The 14,342-nt window shown below is 46.9% G+C and overlaps 1 protein-coding gene across 3 annotated transcripts in view; it reads left to right on the top strand.

Annotated features, from left to right (window-relative positions):
- The window catches only part of EVA1C (eva-1 homolog C), an 86,190-nt gene that overhangs the window by 39,317 nt on the left and 32,531 nt on the right, over window positions 1-14,342 (top strand). For 2 of the 3 annotated variants that reach the window (XM_071214920.1, XM_058296163.2), the window contains exons 2-3: window positions 296-492; window positions 8,628-8,751. In XM_071214920.1, the coding sequence (XP_071071021.1) occupies window positions 296-492; window positions 8,628-8,751 (321 nt within the window). The remainder of the gene's footprint in view (window positions 1-295; window positions 493-8,627; window positions 8,752-14,342) is intronic. The other variant, XM_071214921.1, reaches the window with a different exon arrangement.

Genomic DNA, 14,342 nt, shown 5'->3' on the forward strand with positions numbered 1-14,342 from the left:
CACGGGATACCCACTTTGTGGCGGCGCTTCGGGACGCCTGGCCGTCTGGCCAGCCCTCGAGGTTACAACGCGCCACTCCAGGCCCCAGGTTTCCAGCCCCGACGTGAAGAGCAGCACCTGCCCCTCAGCCCAGCTTCCTGAGCTCTCCCCCGGGGGACGCCGAGGAGGCTCTGCCCTTCCCCGACGCCCAGACTGACCAGCGCCTTCCCCCGGGGAACCCACGTCCTCGCGCTGGAAATCCATGGGGCGGTGGCGGGCGCCTGGGCCCCCTGTGACCCGAGCCGGTATTTTTCAGGTTACCTAACGAAGCTCCTGCAGAACCACACCGCCCACGCCTGCGACGGGGACCGTTTGCTTCTGCAGTGCCCTCGGCACTCCACCATCAGCGTCCAGTCAGCCTTTTATGGGCAGGACAACCACACGTGTGGCCCCCGGCAGCCTGCACCCCAGAGGACAGCCGGCCTGACCTGTGCGGCGCCCACCACGTTGCAGGTACTGCGCCTCGTCGCTGTCGTAAGAGGATAAAATGGTGTCAGCTCTCTGTAACTGTCTGTAGCTCCCTCAGAGCCCACCTGATCCGTGGAAACCCCAATCGATACAAATCACAAGTTTTGCTCTCGGCTTCTCAAAGGATTCGTTATCAAACAAGGGCAATTGGGAGCGCTCCCTTAATACACTCGCAATATGGCTTTTTTTTTTAAGATTTGTTTTATTTCTCTCCCCTTTCCCCCTCCCCCACCCCTGTTGTCTGTTCCCTGTGTCCATTCGCTGTGTGTTCTTCTGTGTCTGCTTGCATTCTCGGTGGCACCAGGAATCTGTGTCTCTTTTGGTTGCATCATCTTACGGCGTCAGACCTCCGTGTGTGTGGTGCCATTCCTGGGCAGGCTGCGCTTTTTTTCGCATGGGGCAGCTCTCCTTACGGGGCGCACTCCTTGCACATGGGGTTCCCCTACGCAGGGGACACCCCTGCGTGGCATGGTACTCCTTGCACGCGTCAGCGCTGCACGTGGGCCAGCTCACCACACTGTCAGGAGGCCCTGGGTTTGAACCCTGGACCTCCTATATGGTAGGCAGATGCTCTATCCGTTGAGCCACGTCTGCTTCCCCAATATGGCTTTGTTCCAAGTTGTACCTACTACAGTAAGCAGGTCACAAGCTTCTCCTTCAGGTTCACATGTCCCACAGATACCTCAGTAGAAAAGGAGGAGGGTGGATTCTTTTTTTTTTTTTTTTTTTAAAGATTTATTTATTTATTTAATTCCCCCCCCCTCCCCTGGTTGTCTGTTCTTGGTGTCTATTTGCTGCGTCTTGTTTCTTTGTCCGCTTCTGTTGTCGTCAGCGGCACGGGAAGTGTGGGCCGCACCATTCCTGGGCAGGCTGCTCTTTCTTTTCACGCTGGGCGGCTTTCCTCACCGGCGCACTCCTTGCGCGTGGGGCTCCCCCCACGCGGGGGACACCCTTGCGTGGCATGGCACTCCTTGCGCGCATCAGCACTGCACGTGGGCCAGCTCCACACGGGTCAAGGAGGCCCGGGGTTTGAACCGCGGACCTCCCATATGGTAGACGGACGCCCTAGCCACTGGGCCAAAGTCCGTTTCCCGAGGGTGGATTCTTTAGTGGAAACCACACGTGTCTCTGTGAGGCAGACAGCTCAGGTCATGTGATTGTCTACAACCAGGGAGGGAAATATTGATAGCTGTCTTTCTGGGTTTTTATGGTTTGTTTCTCCAGCTGTTAATAATTACATCATTCTCACTGGGAACCATTTGGGGGCCACCTCTGCTGATGGGTCCTTCTACTGAAGAATGTCAAGAATTGGGAGTAGAAGGGAGATCCTAAGTAATTCTCTTTTTTGTTATTGTTGGCATATTTAGGGAGACATTTGATACCAGAGGAGATCAACACTAGTATTTCAATGATAATTTTAGATCACCTGTGCCTTTCAGTTATCCAAGAAACTTCTCCCTTCTCCCTAGCCCCTTAGTTGTAATATCTAGCTGGCCTAGATTACCAGGCCACTGGGCCTTGTATTTTTAAATGCTTCCCAATTTCTAAATGAATACATTGAAGTGGAAAGATTAGGAGAAGTCACAAATCATGAAGTCAGTTTGAATTTATCAGCCGTGAAGAAATGTGGGTAAAAATAAAATTTATTAGGATAAATAAGAAGAAAGAGAATTAGGTTCAATGCTATGTAGCTCTCCCTAAGGTCTAAAGAAAGGAAGCAAAAAGAATATAAGGCCTCCAAATTGGAAAGAAAGAAGTAAGACTATCATTATTCACAGATGACATGATCTTATATATAGAAAGTGAAAATCCCAAAGAATCTACAAAAAATCTACTAAATCTAATAAATGCATTCAGCAAATTGGCAGGGTATAAGAACAATATGCAGAAATCATTGGCACTTCTAAACACCAGCAATGAACAATCTGAAAAGGAAATCAAGAAAACAATTCCCTATACAATAGCAAATAAAAGAATAAAATATCTAGGAATAAATTTATCCAAGAATGTAGAGGCCTTGTACATGGAAAACATTGCTAAAAACATTGCTAAAAGAAATCAAGGAAGATCTAAATAAATGGGAAATGTCCCATATTCATGGAATGGAAGACTTAATATTATGTGAAATACAGATTCAATGCAATCTCAATAAAAATTCCAGCAGTCTTTTTTTTTTTCTTTTTTGCAGAAATGGAAAAGCTGATCATCAAATTCATGTGGAACCATAAGGGGCCCTGAATGGTCAAAAACATTTTGAAAAGGAAAAACAAAGTTGGAGGGCTCACACTTCCCTGATTTCAGAACTTATTGTAAAGCTACAGTAATCAAGACAATGCAGTACTAGCATAAGGGCAGAAATATAGACCAATGTAACAGAATCGAGAGTTCAGAAATATACCCACACACATATGGCCAATTGATTTTTTACAGGAATGACAAATATACTCAATAGGGAAAGAACACTCTTCAACAAACGATATGAGGAAAACTGGATATCCAATGCCAAAGGATGAAAGTGGTCCCCTACCTCACACCATACAAAAATTAACTCAAAATGGATTGACAACCTAAATATAAGACCCAAAACTATAAAACAGAAGAAAACACAGGGAAATATCTTCAGGACCTTTAATTAACTGGTGGATTCCTAGACTATACCAAAAGCACGAGCAACAAAAGAAAAAATAGATAAATTGGACTTTATCAAAATTTAAAACATTTGTGCATCAAAAGACATTATCAAGAAAGTAAAAAGACAACTTATAGAATGGAAGAAATATTAGGAAACCATATATTAGACTATCTAAAGAATTCCCACAACCTAAGAGCTAAAGGACAACTGAATTAAAAACTGGGCAAAGGACTTGAATAGATATTTCTCCAGAGAAGATATATAAATGGTCAATAAGCACATGAAAAGATGCCCAACATCATTAGCCATTAGGAAAATGCAGACCAAAATCACAATGAGGGGAAACGGACTTTGGCCCAGTGGTTAGGGCGTCCGTCTACCATATGGGAGGTCCGCGGTTCAAACCCCGGGCCTCCTCGACCCGTGTGGAGCTGGCCATGCGCAGTGCTGATGCGCGCAAGGAGTGCCGTGCCACGCAAGGGTGTCCCCCCGCGTGGGGGAGCCCCCACGCGCAAGGAGTGCGCCCATGAGGAAAGCCGCCCAGCGTGAAAACAAAGAGCAGCCTGCCCAGGAATGGAGCCGCCCACACTTCCCGTGCCGCTGACGACAACAGAAGCGGACAAAGAAACAAAAGCAGACAAAGAAACAAGACGCAACAAATAGACACCAAGAACAGACAACCAGGGGAGGGGGGGAAATTAAATAAATAAATAAATCTTTAAAAAAAAAAAAAAAAAAATCACAATGAGATTGTCATCTCATACTCACTAGAATGGCTATTAATGAAGGAAAAAAACACCAGAAAATAGCAATTGCTAGAAAGGAAGCAGAGAATTAGGAACTCTCCTACATTGTTCATGGGTATATAAAATGGTGCAGAGCTTCTGTGGAAAACAGTTTGATGATTCCTCAGAAAGTTAAACATAGAACTATTTGGCCTGGCGATTCTACGTCTAGGTATATATATCCAAAAGAATTGAAGGCAGGGACTTGAATAGATATTTGCACACCAGTGTTCATAGTGGTATTATTCACAATTGCCAAAAGGTGGAAACAACCCAAGTGTCCATTCACAGATGAATGGATAAATGAAATGTGGCATATACACACAATAGAATATTATTCAGCCATAAAGAGGAGTGAAATTCTGATACATGCCGCAACACAGATGAAATTTGAAGACAGCATGTTGAATGAAATAAGCTACACTAACAAAAGAATAAATGTTGTATGATCTTGCTTATGTGCAATAATTAGAATATGCACATTTTTAGAGACAGAAAGTAGAGTATAGGTTACCAGGGCCAGGGGGAAAGGGAGAAAGGGGAGTTATGGCTTAATGAGTGCAGACTTTCTGTTTGGAGTGAAGGATAAGTTTTGGTGATGGTAGCATAGCATCATGAATGTGATTAAAGCTTTTGAGGTATATGCTTGGGAGTGGTTGAGATGTGAAATTTTATGTTGTATTTATGTTGCCACAGTTTTTTCATTTGTTTGTTTTGCTTTTAGGAGGTACCGGGGGTCGAACCCAGGACCTTGTACCTGGGAAGCAGGCACTCAACCACTTGAGCTACATCCGCTCCCTATGTTGCCACAATTTAAAAAACGAAGAGAGACTAAATAGACAGTGACAATTAAATGCAACACATATTCCTGGGCTGGATCTAATTATGGAGGAGAAAATGCCCCAAAGACATTATTGGGACAATGGAAAAAATTGGAATATGGACTGTATACGTTGTATCAGTGTTAAATTTTTTTTTTTAAAGATTTATTTATTTTTTATTTATTTAATTCCCCTCCCCTCCCCCGGTTGTCTGTTTTTCTGTGTCTTTTTGCTGCGTCTTGTTTCTTTGTCCGCTTCTGTTGTCGTCAGCGGCACGGGAAGTGTGGGCGGCGCCATTCCTCGGCAGGCTGCTCCCTCCTTCGCGCTGGGCGGCTCTCCCTATGGGTGCACTCCTTGCGCGTGGGGCTCCCCCACGCGGGGGACACCCCTGTGTGGCACGGCACTCCTTGCGCGCATCAGCACTGCGCATGGGCCAGCTCCACACGGGTCAAGGAGGCCCGGGGCTTGAACCATGGACCTCCCATGTGGTAGACGGACGCCCTATCCACTGGGCCAAAGTCCGTTTCCCAGTGTTAAATTTTTTTAACTTAAACTTGATAGTTGTGTTTATGGTGGTTATTATAAGTTAGTGTCCTTGTTCTCAGGAAATGTACATGAACATTTTAAGTAGTAGAGCAGCATGATGTATGCAACCAATTCCCTAATGTTTGGAAAATAGATAGGTAGGTAGGTAGATAGAGATAGATAGATAGATAGATAGATAGATAGATAGATAGATAGATAGATAGATAGATAGATAGAATACATGTGGCAAGATGGTAATAGTTGATAAATTTGGGTATCTGGGGATACAGTGAAGTTCTACATATTGTTTCTGTATTATTTTTGCAACTTTTCTATAAGTGTGAATTATTTCTAAATTAAAAGTTAAACACACACACATAATAGGACGATTTTTCTATGCCCCACACCCCTTACTGCTCTGATTCTGAGCATTGCAGGATCCAGGTGTGCATGTTATTGGTAAAAACACCAGGTAAGAGGCCCAAAGAATGTGTCTGAATGCCTCCCTTAGACCTGGTTTTCATACTTCCTGGAGAGACAATATGTTTCTTCTGGAAGCCGGCAGGTACTTTCCTTGTATGCCCCACCCTGCCCCAGGCATTCCCCTTTGGGGCCACTTGTAGTCCTATGCCCCCCATTCCTCATCCCAAGCGTCCAGCCCACCCTTCCCTGGTACCCGGGCCACCTGCTGCCCTCCTAGGAACATAAAGAACAAAAACCAATCAAAAATTCAAAAACACCAGAAAAAAGAATGCTGGGCCAGTGCCACGCGGAAGTGCCTGCCCTGGTAAAGTATGAACGCCTGGCAGCCTGGAGCCTCCACGCACGGGCGCCACCCTCGTCCTCCCGCGCGGCGCCTGCCTCTGCCAGCCAAGCCTGGGGGAAGATGTTCCCATAACCAGGCCGGCGAGTTGGCATCTGTGAACGTAATTCTGATTTTGGAGGGTTTGTTTGCCAGAAACATCCCCGTGCCCTGCTCTTTCATCCAGAGATCAAGAGATCTTTTCCACCGCGTCTTTCAGCTTGTGTTTGGGAGCGAGGCAAGGTGCATCCTCAGAGGGAGATTGCTTAGCGGAGGCAGAGAGCAGGTTGCTGGCGCCCCGAAGAAGCTGGGCTGTTCCCGCCGTGCCTGCATGTCCACAGGGAGTCCCCCTCTGGGCATTTTTTAGCTCATAATGCAGTCTAGACACAGCGCTGCCTTCACGCCCGCCCTGCGGCTGTGCCATGCGGCAATCTCCCGCGACGTCTGAAGGCCGGGCCGCCTGAGGTTTTCACAGGGTTTCCCTGGGCGTTTTTCTGGATAGGACACCCATCCGCATGACCTCAGGAGGCGGGCGGTACCCAGGAGGGCCAGCGTCTCCACAGAGATGTCCCACGGGCTCCTGGGAGAATGTGGCAATGCCACGTGGACCTTCAGAAAGACCCATGAATCCACGCTACGTTCAGTAATAACCGGAGTCTTGCTAACATTTTTACTGTTCTTGGTGCCCGTTTTACACTTTACCATACCTCTGTACTTATCACTGTCCCATGTGGGAACCTGGGGCAAAGGACAGCGGCAAAATGCTGGGTCTTTCTGTGCTCCTGGGCAGGTGGCCGTGAGCCTCCAAGCTGATTCATTAACAAATGAGAATGGAATGGCAAAAGTGAGGAGAGAAAGAGACCCAGAGACAGAGAGAGATTTCAAGGAAAGCTTTCTCTTTTTTTTTTTTTTTTTGCACTGGGGTAACACATGTACAACACAAAATTTCCCAGCTGAAACACTGAAGTTTACATTTCAGTGGTATTAGTTATGTCGCAAGGTTGTGCTGCCATCACCAGGGCTCTTCCATCACCCCAACCAGAGCCTCTGCCCATTAGGCACTGCTTCCTCATTTCCCCCTCCCCACCCCATCCCCAGGTAACCTGTAATCTACTTTCTGTCTCTATGAACTTGCCCGTTCTAGTTATTTCATAGAAGTGAAATCATACAATGTTTGTCCTTTCGTGGCTGACTTATCTCACTCAACATGATGTCTTCAAGGTTTATCCACGTTGCAGCATGTGCCAGCACTGCATTCCTGTTTACGGCTGAATAATATTCCATTGTATGTGTATGTCACATTTTTGTTTATCCACTCATCTGCTGATGGATATTTGGGTCGCTTCCACCTTTTGGCAAAATTATAGTTAATGCTGCTATGAATGCTGATGTACAGATACCTGCCTGATTCCCTGCTTTGTGTTCTTTTGGATATATATCTAGAAATCAGATTGCCAGGTCATATCAAAATTCTGTGTTTTAACTTTTTGAGGAACCACCAAACCATTTCCTATAATGGCTGCATCATTTTACGTTCCCACCTGAAGGAAAACTTAAAGTACATGGTTCACAGAGTCTAAGTATTTCAACTAAGAAAATTGCCCCACAAGGAGGAAGTGGGCCCATACCCTTGAGTATGGCGAGGGTGGGAATCAACCTTTTAATTTTTACTTTTTGGCCTGCATCATGGGTCAAAAGAGAAAACCTGGGAAGCAGATGTGGCTTGAGCAGTTGGGCACCTGCCTACCACACGGGAGGTCCTTGGTTCAGCTCTCAGTGTCTCCTACAGAAGACAAGCAAGACAGCGAGCAGACGCAACAGGCTGACGTGACAAGCTGACACAATCAGATGACACAACGAAGGGACAGCTAGGAAACACCATGAGAGACACAACAAGCAGGGAATAGAGGTGGCTCAAATGATTGGGTGCTTCCCTCCCACATGGGAGGTCCCAGGTTCAGTTCCTGCTGCTTCCTTTTTAAAAAAGATGAACAGAGAGCAGACAGCGAGCACAAACAACGAGGCATTTAAATTGAAAACCCTGGAAAAGGTTTAGGCTTCCAAGGCCTCCCCCAAACGCCAGGCTCTCCATGGCCTGTTTAAGGCCATTTCTCAGCGTGAGGAGCCATGGTTATCATTTCTGCTTTCCACAGTTCTCTCAGCTTTAAAAGTGTGGGAAACCTCTCCTCGAAGGACACCTGAAATCCCTTCAGCCTGCTACTCTGTGAGCCTCTGATCATGCCCATGCTCCTGGACCTGCTGCAGTGCAGAGCTTTTGCCAACAGCCTTGGCTGCGGTGCCGGTGGAGGCTAATTGGAGGCTGGTTTGCCGTTGGGAGCTGGCGCCCTGGGGTCAGGTTTCTTCCTTTGGAAAAGAACAGGGAGCCAGCCCCTTGCCCCCGTGGGTGAGCTCAGGTCGGTGTGAACGCCTTCTGCAGGAACTGTGGGCCAGGTGGGGGGCGCCCCTTCCTCCTCAGAGCCTGGAGCAGCCTGGGCTTGGGGTCTCCCAGACTTGCGGTTTTCAAGTCTATCCCTTTTTCTACCCCCTCATTTTAGAAGGTGCTGGACGAGTGCCAGAACCAGCGGGCCTGCCACTTCCTGGTCAATAGCCGTGTTTTTGGACCTGACCTTTGTCCTGGAAGCAGTAAATACCTCCTGGTCTCCTTTAAATGCCAACCTAGTAAGTAACTTATGGGGGGCGGGGAAGCTGTGTATTTGGGGATGTGGGTTTCCAGTTTCATTTGCAGGCCTGATGAAAATTCTCTGCCTTTTGGTGTGAGCTCTGTTTTGAAACTCATCTTAGTAAGCACGCCAGGGGTGTATCCTACCCAGGTTTAATTTCATGTTTGTGCATTTTCAAAATCCTCCCCAATATCTGAAACTAGGTTGTACAAATGCTAAGAATATCGGGGGTGGTAGGACGTGACTACATTGCCTTTCCTCAAACTGAGGAACTAATTCTTTTTTTTGAGGGAGATCTATGAGGCTGACCCCAACTGAAAGGCTGCCGCTTTTTCTGGGAGGCCCAGCGCCATGGTTTGCCAACTGAGCCCAACATTTTGGATCTTTATGAACGGTTTCTTCCCCACTTTCATCTCCCTGGTTTGTTCCCAAGGAGAAAGCAAGAGGCCATGGCTGGAGCAATCTCTTTTGAGTCTTGTGCTTTTCCTCTTCGCCTTTCACCATTTCTATTGCATGCACGTTTTAAAGTCTGCAAAAATAATAAAATAATACAACTCGCAAAAAAAAATTACTCTTTAATAAGTGGCTCCCACTTCCAAGAGCCAAAAGTTCCACTCAAGAGACACTGCAGGCAATTGCTGGCTTAGAGCTTCCTGGGAACCCTCAGAAAAACATGTTGAAAAGGAAGCAGAGCAAGTACGTTTAACCAAAAATGTCAATGTTGAGAATTTTTTAAATCCCCCACTTCCACCCCAATACAGTCGTTCTCAGTTTTTGCACTTTGTCCTTTGTGGATTCCTGCCTCTGGAGCCCGCCATGCCCCAGACCCTGGCACCTCAAGTGCCTGAGGCGGGCGAGGCGTGTGTTTCTGAGTCAAGTTCACTGTGAAGGAGAAGTCCCGGATCTGAAGAGCAGACTTCCAGGCTCTGTCCTAGGCCCTTTCCCTCCTCGTCCCAGATACCTCGGAACCGCCCCTTTGGTTCTGCCCCAGTACTGTGCAGACACCTGCACGCACGCTGCCATAGACTCACCATACACGTGCATAGACACTTGCACGTACACACTATCACATGCACAACACACTCATGCACACACGCATACATATACATTGCACAGACATGCACATACACACACAATGCACACAGTCACTTGAACACACACACTATTGTTATAGTACACACATGGCATTACACACATACACTATCACACACGTACACACACTACTGCACACATACATGCTGTTACATACATTGTCACATAACACATGCACTGTCTCACATGCCAGAAGCTTTACCATGCCAACATGCATGCACATACTCATCCATACTTCCTATCACAAATACTTACAACCACACATACCCACATAGGCACTATCACACACACTTGCACACATGTAAGCTATCACACCCATAGGCCTTATCATACACAAACACACTCCCCCGTACCTGCTCATACCCCACTTGTTCGCATGCACACATGATCACAAACACCCGCAAGCAGGTGTGACCTTTGCAAACAGCCCAGCCTTCCTCTGTGAGTCCCCCTCTGGCATTCTCATCGGCTCCTACCTCACCCCAACAGGCTTGGAAAAATCACCTCTAGATCCCTGTTTCCTTAGTCCCATTCCTCCAAGACTGGATCTGAAAAACGGCTGCCTTCTCGAATGCCTTTGGCTTTGCCGCCTTCTCCTCCACTGCCCAGTTCCCTCCGTCCACAGTTAGAAGGATACCCCTTCTAAAGCAGCCCTCGTTCGAAGCATTAACGATTGGAGAATCCAGGTGGTGGAAGTGATGGTCTTTCATATTTTCTCTATGTTTGAAATGTCCCAGAATAAAAAAAATTGGGAGAAACCCATAAAGGGGTCCTGGTTGAATAGGGAGCATCTTGCAGAGGTCACTCCAATGTGTGGTTTAGTCTGTTTATTAATTGCATTTCCACCAGCATTTAAAGAGCACCTTCTGGGCCCAGGTGTGGGGCCACATGCTGGATCAGAGGGCACCGCACACCTTGCCCGGACTTCCCCAGTGCCCGGTTCCACTCCGGGTGGTTGCCGCCCCAACCCTAGCACAGTTTCCAGCTGAGTTCTCCACAGAGCAGTTCCTTATCATCCCTTAGGCTTTAGCCCAGTTGGTGCCTATGCAGAGAGGCCTTCTCTGTCCAAAAAGTCTCAAGTGGGTGTCCTCCCTGCCCCCTACCATTCCATTGCACCACCCTATTTTATCTTCTTCACAGCCGCTGTCGCCATTTGAATTTCCCTGGCTTCTGTGTTCCTTATGAAATTTTCTCTTCTCATCATTCCTTAATAAATTACTGGCCTAACTAACCCGGTGTGCTCTCGAAATTCATTTCTCGTGGCTTAGCCAAGAACCTAGAAAAAAATCCGGCAACACCCAGCAGAATGCCTCTCGTTTGTTTACCTGTAACCCCAGAGCAGTGGGCACTCAAGATGTATTTACGTAACAAATAAGCACCTGGTACAGGCCAGGTACTGTCCCAGTCTCTGGGGAAGCACAGGTGAGCAAATCCAGAGGAGCCAGGTAGCAACTGTAAGAATTACTTTAACTTGTTCTTGGAAGAAGAGTTACCAAGTTTTACACTATTAGAGAAATTCTTACTAAAGTGTGAATGATTGAGAAGCAGTAAGTAACAGGCCAAGGTGGTAGAAGTCAGATGGAAATGGTCTGTGCAGGGTACAGGATTTTAAAACACAATAAAAGTGTGTCTGTCTGCATTTTAATGTCTGGCCATTGTAAACGCTAGTAATAAAATACTCCCATCACTGCCGCCCTTTGAAGGGCCACTGCTGCTGGGCAAATGCGTATGTGCATTATAAAAGTGGAACGAGCAGCCCATCTAGCTCTCTAATTGGTAGGATTAGGAGGGAGAATTTCCTTGTCCTTTTAAGCAGTCGGAGCCTACCTTCTCTCACGTTCGCTCCACTCTTCCCACCTAAACCCACAGGAGGGCTCGACTTGGCAGCTTCTGGAAGCCTGCCCACACCTTCTCCAAGCTGAGACCCGCCGAGAGCCCTAAAACACAATTTAGCCCCCCGAGAAAAGTAGCAGCCATGTGAATAGTTCTGGGTCTTGAAACTCCAAAACGTCGCTCTTAAGTGACAGTGAATTCGCACGTTCCCCAGGAGCCAAGTGACTCAGCACAGCACAGCAGGCACCCCAAGGACAGAACGTGACACAGGCCCCTCCCCTTCTAGGAGATGACTTGCCCGTAATCTGGGGACAAAATCTCGGGCAACCCGGCAGGAATCTGAAGGCCTTATATGTGGGTGTTGGGTTACTCTGGGTTAGTTTTGCCAGCATCAAGGCCACCTTTAATAAACGGATTTCACCCATCGGAAGGACGCGGCTAATACAAGCATTTCACAATGTACCTTAACAACTCTTGTAATTTTTGAAAATTCTGATTTACAAAAAAGAGAGAAGCCAGGCTGGTTTAAAAAAAAAAACCAACAAAAACACTTTCCAGTTCACTGAGATAAGGTTGGTTTTTGTCCTGCCTCCGCCCCCCCTTTTTGGCTAGTTCTGCCACGGGAAGGCATTCTTCACATTTTTCCGTAGTCTCCCATTTGGAAAGGTGCTTTGGCATTTTTGCTGGGTCTCCCTGTAGCCTTGTTTCTGCCCCAAAGACCATCATTCACTCTGTGCCTTTGAAGTCGGGCAAAATTTCGGTGTTGATGGGATTTAGCATCTACTAATAAACAGTCTTGAAAAGCCGATGCCAGTTTGGATATGACTCACCAAAAAGAATTAAACTCTCCGATGTCAGGGTCAGACTTAGCGTTCTTTGTATTTGTAAAAAGAAAACAAAACTTTTCTTGACTCTTAAGTTTAAGCTGTTGTATTAAAATTTCCAGTTCCCATGTAAAGGCCATTCTAAACATTTTGCTCACTCACCACTTTAATTTCCCCTCATGATAGTCCTTCGTGCAGGCTAAAATAAGAAAGCGGATTTTTATTTTTATTTTTTTTAGCATATGGATCTAGAACCTGGTTTCTGCTTAGCAACTTCTCCTTAATCTTATAGGTTCCCATTATCATGTTTTAAAGATCAGTGCCAAGGTTTAACAGCCCTAAAGGCAACTGTAATCTTGATACCCTACAAAAAGTTTGCCTTTCCACAGCCCAAAAGTTTGGTCTCACAGTTGCGTCTGCTTTGGGTAGAAAAGTTTGGGACTTTGTAAGTTACATAAAGGTAGAGTATATATTTGGAGAGTATTTTCTTTTGTGTTTTAGGTTTTTAGCTTAAGCTTCATTGATCCTAAGATACCGAAGCGCAGTCAGCCTGGCTTTCTGGAAGGCTTAAGGCTTACTATGCAACCCATAGTAGGAAAAACATTTGACATTTTGACCCAATAACATGCACACACGCTCAAGGAAAGTGTTTGCTAAAATTATAAAACAGAGTTTGTCCAGTTTTGTGCGATGTACTTCGATGTTTTCCAGACTACTCCGTTTTTCTTTAAAGATTTATTTATTTATTTATTTTTCTCCCCTCCCCCCCACCCCAGTTGTCTGTTCTCTGTGTCTATTTGCTGCGTGTTCTTTGTCCGCTTCTGTTGTTGTCAGCGGCATGGGAACCTGTGTTTCTTTTTGTTGCATCATCTTGTGTCAGCTCTCCGTGTGGGCAGTGCCACTCCTGGGCAGGCTGCACTTTCTTTCACACTGGGCGGCTCTCCTTACAGGGTGCACTCCTTGGGCATGGGGCTCCCCTGCGCGGGGGACACCCCTGCGTGGCAGGGCACTCCTTGCACGCATCAGCACTGCGCATGGGCCAGCTCCACACAGGTCAAGGAGGCCCAGGGTTTGAACCGCGGACCTCCCATGTGGTAGACGGACGCCCTAACCACTGGGCCAAGTCCGCCACCCATTTTTCTTTCTTTTTTTTTTATTTTTAATTTCCAGTCACAACTCACTAAATGGTTGGCATGACCCACCATTGGGTCTCAGCGCTCAGATCAAAAATCTCTGGCTTGGTGCAGCTGGGACCTGCCATCTGCCTCCCACCTCCAGTCCAGAAAGATAACGCGGAAGAAACGGGGAGTGAAGGAAAGAAGAGGGGTGCTGGGGTGCTAGTTCACCCTTCCTCTCCGCAGTCTTCCCTCTGCAGCCCAGGCCAGCCGGAGACGGCCTGGGCGACCACGGGACTTAGTCTTGTTTGCTGTGAGCTCCAGTGCTTGCTTGGCACAAAATGTGCCTCTGGCTAGGTGGCTGCTATTTAAAATCGGAAAAACCAGGCTGTGGGGTGATGGAGCAAGACAAGCGCATTTTCATCACTGGTCTTTACAAAAGACTATTTGGGGGTGGCATTCCACACATCGAAGGGAAAAAAAAAAGTCCGTGGTCCACTTTATATTTTGCTTTGCTTTTGTTTTGGTTACATTTAAAATGAGTGGCAGACTAGACGTTCATGACCAAAGGTAGCATCCAGAATATATAGCTCATTCCTGCCTTTTTAAAAAGCCATAAGTGTACATTGTGCTATGAGACGTAGTCCACAGCGGGCGGTTCTGAGAACGAAAGGCATGAATTTCCAGGGTCAGGGTCCCGGTGGGCAGGCCCTCTCGGGCTGCGG

This window comes from Dasypus novemcinctus, chromosome 4, assembly GCF_030445035.2.
Source record: "Dasypus novemcinctus isolate mDasNov1 chromosome 4, mDasNov1.1.hap2, whole genome shotgun sequence".
In the NCBI taxonomy this organism is placed as follows: domain Eukaryota; kingdom Metazoa; phylum Chordata; class Mammalia; order Cingulata; family Dasypodidae; genus Dasypus; species Dasypus novemcinctus.